Genomic DNA, 9,071 nt, shown 5'->3' on the forward strand with positions numbered 1-9,071 from the left:
CAAGTATGGTATTAAATATCCAGCACAGGATGAGTTGTGCAGGAAAATAGGTTTGACATTGTTGGCAAACATAGCCTGTAAAATTGTGATGCATTGTTTTTGGTATGGGCTGCAAGGTGGCGCGGTTGGTAGCACTGTTGCCTCGCAGCAAGAAGGTCGCCGGTTCGCATCCCGGTGGGGGAATCAGGATCTTTCTGCGTGGAGTTTGCATGTGCTCCCTGTGGCCGGCTCTCTCCGGCTTCCTCCCACAAGTCCAAAAACATTTTGAGGTTAATTGGTGATTCTAAATTGTCTGTAAGTGTGAATGTGAGTGTACTTGGTTGTCTGTCTGAAAGTGTAGCCCTGTGATAGACTGGCAACCTGTCCAAAGTGTCCCCTGTCTTCGCCCTACGCCCCCCCCGGTGTATAGATAATGGATGGATGGATAATTAGTGCATTTTGGAGGTGCTGTGAGGTCTACAGACAATTTAGAGTCACCAATTAACCTTAGCCTGTTTTTGGAATGTGCGAGGAAGCCAGAGAACCCAGAGAGAGCCTATATTGCACAGGGAGTACATACAAACTCCTCACAGAAAGACCCCAGGCCCAGATTTGAACCCAGAACCTTCTACCTGTGAGGTGACAGGACTAGCCACTATACTGTCATGCCACCTCGACATCCTTTCCTATATTTTCATGAATGAGATTCTATTTGTGCTCTAACTTATCCTTTTGTCAGTTCATTGTCTTCCACTTCCTTACTTGATATCACTGTCCTCTCCATCTAGAACCGAGCCGACACTCCGGGTGCATTCAGTGATCACAGCGCAGCTCTGCCCAGCCACCAGGTACTGTCACCCTCATCACACGCCTACCTTCTTTCTGTGTAGCAGTCTGTACTTTTTGTCGTTTGTATACCTACAGTTTAGACTTTTCGATCTTGCCATGTTCAGTTTTTACGGGACTTCCATTACACAAACACAAAATTGCAGGTTTTTTTTAAAAATACAAGATGTTCTCTGGGTCAGTGTTAACATGTGAGGACCAGGTGCTCTGGATTTACTATTTTTCCACTATTTTTTGCATTGCATAAGCTTAAATATGCTGTCAACTTTCAGTGTATATTGAGTCTTTTTTCACTGAGGAAGCAGCAGAGTGGACTTCACTTTTTGTCTCTCTCTGTTTTCAGTCTTTGGCAGAGTTTCAGCAGAAGAGAAGGAATCTGAACTTGTTCCGCAGTCAGATGATGGATCTGGAGCTGTCAATCCTCCAACAGCAGGCTGTTGTCTACAAACACCTGAGCCCTGCTGACAGGTGAGTGATAAAGGCAAACACGTGTTATACTGTAAGCTAAACTGTGACCGTACCGTGTGTGATACTATGATACAAAGCAAACCTGGTGTGTGCATTTGTTTGCAGGCTGGAACTGGAGCAGCTTCAGTCTCTGAGATCAGCAGTCAGAGAGGAGCTGCAGGAGCTGGAGCAACAGCTGGAAGACAGATTGATGGAGCTGACACACCATACACAACACAGGGTATATATACACACAGCACAGAGTATATATACACAACACAAAGTATACACACACAACACAGAGTATACACACACAACACAGAGTATATATACACAACACAGGGTATATACAATACAAGGCAAACTTTTGGGCAAACCGCATTCGAGAGTTTTTCCTAATTTTTCCCTTTTTCACAGGTTAGAACAATACTGAGGACACCAAACTATTAAAATATGTTTCATATTTTAGATTCCTCACAGTAGCCTAAACAGGTGCTCAAGATATGTATAAACTCCATCAAGACCACTGGAAAAGGTTCAAGTGGTCAACTTCATGAAGTTGACTTAGAGAATGAAGCATGTTAAAGCTGGTATCAAAGAAAAAGTTGGCTACTTTAAGGAATCTAAAATCGAAAGCACATTTTGGCTTTGCTTGTACTTTTTTTCTCACTGCCAAATTCCATATGTTTTATTTCATAGTTTTGGTGGCTTCAGTTTAATTGTATGCTTTAACAAAATGTGAAGGAGAAGGTGTGTGTCAACTTTTTACTAGTATATTATTATTCACTCATACATCATACTGTATATTCCTGATTTAAGACTGTTTATGTGATTTTTGGACTAAACTGACAAACAACATGTTCTGACTGTATAGTAATGCTGCCAGTGCTGTTCTCTTCTGCAGAGTCTTCATAGAGACCGCAGTGTTGACAGTCTGGCCACCGCCTCTGCATTGAGAGCCATGGAGCCGGTCAGCTCACAAGCACACACACACACACACACACACACACACACACACACACACACATGAGTTTGTTATATAAAACTAAAACCGCTCACGTTTGTGTTAAACCTTTTCCTGTATGTCTTCATGTCTGTCCAGATGTCAGACCTCCTCAGAGAGCAGCTCTTCCTCCAATCGGAGATCAGCTCTGACGGCCATGCCCCCTCCACCGCCCCCTCTTCCAGGGCGTCCAGTCCATTCAGACGGGGAGATGGTGAGCGGAGGCAAGGAGTGTATAAAGCATCAATCAGCATAACCCCTTCCCTCCGTCCTGGACCCAGCAAACACACTGAGGAGGAGGAGGAGGAAGAGGAGGAGGAGGAGAATAAGGAGGATGTAGAGAGAGACAGTGGAGGAGAGGAAGAAGAAGGAGGAAGAGGAGGAGAATCCCCAGAGGAAGAGGGAGCAGTGGGAGAAGTCAGAGTGGGCAACCTGAAGCAGCTCATCAGCGAGGTAACAGTCAAACTTGGTGATTTATTTATGTTGGTGTTTAATGTGATTGTAGTGAAAAAAACAATGCAAAATACATTTCTGCATCTCTGCGGAAACAGCACACCCATGACTAGAAGTAGAAACAACTCAGAAATGTCTTTCGTGCAGTATGACACAGTTATATTGCTTTAAGTCATGAACAAAAAGAGAGGAAAGTTGAATTTCTTTAAAAATACCAACCTGTACAACATTTCCAAGTTTCCACAGGTGCTACCAATACTGAGGGAAAATGGTGGTTCTACATACTTTAAATATTTTACTACTCACATGTTTAATTTGGGGCTGCACAGCTAGAAGATATCTGGAAACTTTCTGCATGGAATTTGCATGTTCTCCCTGTGTAGCGTGGGTTCTCTCTGGGTTCTCCGGCTTTCTCCCACACAGTCCAAAAACATGTTGAGGTTAGTTGGTGATTCTAAATTGTCCATAGGTGTGAATGTGAGTGTGCTTGGTTGTCTGTCTCTAAGTGTAGCCCTGTGATAGACTTGCGACCTGTCCAGGGTGTCCCCTGCCTTCGCCCTGAGTCAACTGGCATAGTTCCAGCCCCCCCGCGACCCTAGTGAGGATTAAGCGGTGTATAGATAATGGCTGGATGGATGTTTAATTTGTTTCCATACTTGTCTGTTAGTGGCCGAATAGTCGCTGAATTTTTTTGTCACGTGACTGCAGGTTGCAGGGCAGTCCTTAATAGCTTCATTTTCAGGCTGAGAAGTGCAGAATTTTTAGTGTTTTATAGAATCACATTGAGCAAATTGGATAAAGAGACAAATGGAATAAAGGAATTTTGATGAATTTTTACAATTTAAAGCTTTGATTCAATAATGTTGCTAATGGAATGGCATGTCATAGACGAGTAATTCAAGGACAGTCAGCAAGTGGAAAATCTGAAGATTCTTTCCGTTTTTGCAGTTTCTAGCTCCGAAAAATTGTCTATGTTTATCCCTGAATTTGACTGGAAAAATGTGCTTCTCATAATCCCATAGTCATCAACAAATTCTTCCTAATTTTATACACAGAAACTGATCAACAACAGGTACTTTCTTGCCTGGGATGTTGGAATACCCTCCAGTCCTTGTTGGAAGAAGGCTGCTTTAGAATTGTCCCTTCTTTTCTCTGGGACAGTGTCCACAACCTTGTATGCTCTCAGTGATTTCTCTGTTCTCAGTAAATCTACAATTTAATACAAATTGTACTTGCAGCTTTGACAGCAGTACGAAATTCATTGTTATGAGATGAAGAAGAAACCAGACTCTCTTCCAGCAAGGCACTTGTTATGTTTTATGAATGTTTTAAGATCTGTCAGCTGCACAAACAAATGGGGTCATATCAGTTATATTTATATGAGACAGCCTCTTCCCCCCTTTTTACTCCTTTTTTTGGATTCCCTTTTTCTGCATTGACTCTCTTGGAAGTTTGTTGTGCTTTTGGTGTTGCTTCTTTAAATATGTAGGTAAAAATTTGAAAATTAAAATGTATAAATTACAAATTATTTTATGTAGATTGACTAAGTGATTGCTATTTATTTCAGCTTTACGACATAGTTCCTCTATGTCTATTCTGCCATTATCGCATCAGAGTTTGATTTACACCACCTTAGAGTTCAGGGTTTTTCTCTGGTTTAACGTAACCCCACTGAAGTCTTTCCCACAGCAGCCTGAGTCAACATGGTGGATGTTTAAACTGTTTTATTCTCTTGTCTTACAGATTCGAAAAAGCGTAGCACAGGAAGTCCGACGGGAGATCTACAGCGAGCTGCTGGCTGCCGTGTCACCGCAGCAATCGCCCCTTCCGTCCAGGCAACACCCCCTGTAGTCATGACAACAGCAGAGCACCGCCCCCCTTTCACCTCCAGCCTTAGCAACCACAGCCTGAGCGACACCACTGTCTGTCTGTAACACTGTATAGCTGAGTAACACTGTGGAACACTGTGTGTCTGTAACACTGTATGTCTGTAACACTGATGATGGAATGAACACCTACATGTGATAAACTCCGCCCACCTCACCTGTGGTGAAAAGAAACCTCTAAGGAGGATGCTTCCAGCTCCAGCTGAGGTGGTGTGATGCATGCTGGGAACTCTGGTCTGTTCCCCATCAGTGAAAATGTGTCCTTTTCTTTTATTGTGTTTCCCTTTTCTGAACTGTTGTGATCAAGGGCCAGACCTACCTAACTGCTACCACTGCCACTAATGCTACAAATACTGCTAACAGTACCACTACCAGTATCACCACTACTAATCCCAGTCCTGTTGTCCACTAAGTTGCCCCTGATCCCAGTCTGAGATCAGAACTTTTGCAGAAGTCTGATGTTGATATTTCTATTTTCTTTACACATAATACAACTCCACAGAGATCAGTGCAATTCTATGTAATATCAATAATAAGCATCTTGTTACTTAAAACAATCCGTGCTGTTTCAAACTGTGTGTTTTGTCTGTTTGGGATAATTTATATATATAAACTGCAGCACCAATTTACAAAATAATGTATATATTTCCTCTCTTTTGACTTATTTTTTCCAGGTTTGGAGATCTCTCTCTCTATGAAATGTGAGCCTTTTGCCCAAAATGAAGATAAACAGAATGTAGTCTGTGCTTTTTACAACCATGAAGCATGACATTTTTTTTTAAATGACACAAATTTGACACAAATCAAAACTATCTTCATGGAGAGAGAAGAGACAAAATATGTACAGTTGATCCTGCCTTAACATTCCTTAAAAAATGCTGGAAATCATCCTTAATCTGTGCTGTTGTGGCTTCCAGTAAATTTTTGCATTCCAGAAACTTTACTAACAGATTTGCAGATGGTCAAACTGAAGTTTGTTTTCCCCTTAAAGCTACTCATTCCATGCACATTTCACCTTAGTGTCAAGTTTTTCGAGAGGATTTTAAAGTAGACATATATAGGGTTATATTACATCATCATCACCATCATCATCATCATCCTCATCGTGCCTCTGTTACTTTCGCCTCATTCACTGATGAATCTGTCAGTTTCTGCATTGTCTCCTGCTATTCAGCTCATCAAACAAAAAAAGTCTTAATTTATGCATATTTAATTTTCAAATTTATGTTAGGTTATTTTTGGTTTGTAAGTTCAATAGTGTTACCACTTTTAGAATATAAATTGAGGTCACCAAAAATAATTAGTATTAATTAATTGCTGCAACAAACTGATCAGAGAGGCTAAGTTAGCAGGTCCGTTAGCATTCTGTCAGTCAATGAATAGCTGAAACACCTCCTTTTCTAGCTTTATATATATTTGCATCTATTCAATAAGCAAGAAAAAGCATTTGAATTAGATTTGGAGCTGTTGGAAGGTGCTTTGTTTTTTGTCTTGACTGCTAGCAGTTTCCCATTGTTTCCAGTCTTTGTGCTAAGCTGGGCTAAAAACGTCTTGCTAATAGGTAAAGTTTGTGTGTGTGTACTTGAGCAGGTGATGAGGTCAGAGTGTGATGAAGTTTTTAGACTTAGAGGTCAGAGGTTTTGGTAAGTTGTCATGGTGACAGTGATGATGATGGTGATGATGCAATGTCTGGTCAGAGGGAGGAGCTTTGTGAGCTTTAGCTGCGTTAGCATGTTAGCTTCCCTCCTGCAATAATGTGAACATATACTGTATTTTGATCCTACACCGAGGTTATTGGTAATATATTATTAAATTACTGCTAACATATCAGATGTGATCAGTCTTCTACTGCAAACACAAACTGCGTGTCTGATACAGATTCATCTGAAGCTCGCTGGTTTTATCGAGAGAAATTTACACAGAATCCTCAGAACTCACTGATCACTGACGCATTGATTACTAATGACTAAAACTCTGTTTCCTTCAGCATTAAAGCCCGTGTGTGGTGTCTGTGAGATCTCACAGGCTTCTGAATATACCGTCAGTTATTGAGGACAGAAAAACTTAAACCTGGGAAGCTGATTAGCCGAGAGAGCTAATGCCCAATTAGCGGGGGGTTTTTTTAATGTTTTTTTTTTTGTTTTGTTTTTTTCTTTAATCTTCTTTATGGGATTCAGAAAATATCCTCATAGACTCACATTAGAAATGAAATGTGCTTAAAGCTGATCTTTTTGTATGTTGTTGTTGTTTGTTCTTGATCTTTGAAAAGCTCAAAGGTCCACTTACTAATAATCTGGAGCTTTCAGACACATCTAGTTGTTATTCAGCGAGCACAGCTGGCTAAATATGAACTTACAGTCACATGAATCCTCCAAATTGTAATTGACAAGACCTTTGACCTTTCCTTCTCTTCAGACTTTATTGACTTCTTTTGTAGAATTCTTTTTTTTGTTGTTGTTTCACATTCACAGATCACAAACTCCGCTCTGCTGGACCAACACTCAATGTTTTCTTTTACTGATTAAGAGTCCTTCACACACGTCTAATTACACTTTACTGCCTGACTGTTGGTGTCTAATAATTTTTGTTGATGTCTAATAATGATGATGTGTATTTTGTACTGATGTCTTGTAAGTGGGATGCAGGGAGGGGTCACTCTGTAGAGATGAGAATAATAAAGATGTATTTATTTTCAGTACAGATGAGTGCTGCCTCACACTTTTTATTCAGTATTTTTAACATATAAGTAGGGTCAATCGGGGTCAGAGACTCCATAAATAATACTGTACAATTTCTTTTAAAATATCCCTATCATCTCAATAAAGTCAAATTCAGACTTTGTAATTATAAAACTAAATGTACAATCTTGTAAAGGGGCTTGTTCTCTTAGGACATGATATATAACTACACCTGGTTTTATCAGAAATCTAACATTTGCAGTACTAAAATATGACCGATCATTGATTTGATGTCCATGGGGGACTTCATGCAAAAATCCTACAGTTACACAAAAAATAAACAAACATCTAATGTACATATAACTTTCATATTGCCAGTAAAAACAATAAAAAAAAAATTCTATATGTTCATCTTTTATCTTTTTTTCTAAGACATGATGTAATGTGAAACACTAAACTCGGTTCAGCTGTCATTTAAAGTCCCGTAAAGTCAATTTTATTTATACATTTCCCTGAGGTTTGCACCAAAGGGATCAACAAAGTTCTATTCTAATCTATTCTATTCTATTCTATTCTATTCTATTCTACATCCCAATATCAGAAATGTATTGACCTTTAAATTAACACTGCAACACCAGTGCGGGTGTCTGACCCTCCTTTGCAATGTTTAATTTGTATGCTGAAATGGGGGCAAGTACTGAATTACATCTTGCTGTGATTCAACAGTTGTTCAACTTGCCTCTTGTTATGGTTTTGATGTGTAGCTTCTGTTATAACCTTGTATCAGTGTGGAAGGAGCATCTTCATTTATAACTGAGACTGAACAGGGTTCTAGAAGCAGGGTGTTGTTTGACTGTATTTTGGTTTTTAGCGAAGTCCAGTAATAAGGTTTTTTTTTTTTTAGTTTTTATTGTCTTAAGTTCTATCTTATCTAATCTAATCTTTAAGGAAAATCTTGAAACAGGCTGCAAGGTGGCGCAGTTGGTAGCGCTGTTGCGTCACCGGTTCGCGTCCCGGTGGGGGCACCGGGATCTTTCTGCATGGAGTTTGCATGTTCTCCCCGTGCAGCGTGGGTTCTCTTCGGGTTCTCCGGCTTCCTCCCACAAAAAACATGTTGAGGTTAATTGGTGATTCTAAATTGTTCGTAGGTGTGAATGTGAGTGTGCTTGGTTGTCTGTCTCTAAGTGTAGCCCCGTGATAGACTGGTGACCTGTCCAGGGTGTCCCCTGCCTTCGCCCTAAGGCAGCTGGGATAAACTCCAGCCCCCCGTGACCTTAGTGAGAATTAAGCGGTGTATAGATAATGGATGGATAGAAAGTCTTGAAACCTTTATACAAAGAAAACATGCAGTCCATACAGCTGCAGCCTTGACATTGATTTTAAACATAAAGGTTCTCTTTTCTGACTGATTGCCTGAATGTATTATGCCTATAATTTAATCAGTACGCAAGCTATGCTTTCTGGGGAAGCTATTAAGAAGAACATTAATAACACAAATAAGAAAAAAGATTAAAAAAAATAAAAAATAACTTGCTGCTGTTTTCTGTGCATCTAGATAATATGCTCAATGACAAAGTGTTGTATGTTATGATATTGTGCTGCTATGTTTTGATGGTGATGGCAGGAACAGCATGCATGCTGGTAGCTTTATTAAAGTGAATCTTTGATAAATTACCCTCATGAATGAATAATACATCAATAATAGCCTAATGTTGTGCGTAATCCATAATGAAAAAGAAATGTAAAAATAGCATACTGTCAGTGTGACACCTCCCTAAA

General features: G+C 40.0%; 1 protein-coding gene across 1 annotated transcript in view; it reads left to right on the plus strand.

The window, feature by feature from the left end:
• Positions 1-7,312, plus strand: part of itprid2 (ITPR interacting domain containing 2) — a 50,319-nt gene extending 43,007 nt beyond the window's left edge. The window contains exons 17-22 of the mRNA XM_008282496.1: positions 768-827; positions 1,169-1,293; positions 1,399-1,513; positions 2,177-2,242; positions 2,375-2,728; positions 4,472-7,312. Coding sequence (XP_008280718.1) covers positions 768-827; positions 1,169-1,293; positions 1,399-1,513; positions 2,177-2,242; positions 2,375-2,728; positions 4,472-4,579 — 828 coding nt within the window. The 3' untranslated portion in view covers positions 4,580-7,312. The remainder of the gene's footprint in view (positions 1-767; positions 828-1,168; positions 1,294-1,398; positions 1,514-2,176; positions 2,243-2,374; positions 2,729-4,471) is intronic.
• The last annotated feature ends 1,759 nt before the right edge of the window (positions 7,313-9,071 follow it).

This window comes from Stegastes partitus, unplaced genomic scaffold, assembly GCF_000690725.1.
Source record: "Stegastes partitus isolate 25-593 unplaced genomic scaffold, Stegastes_partitus-1.0.2 Scaffold7, whole genome shotgun sequence".
Taxonomy (NCBI): Eukaryota; Metazoa; Chordata; class Actinopteri; family Pomacentridae; genus Stegastes; species Stegastes partitus.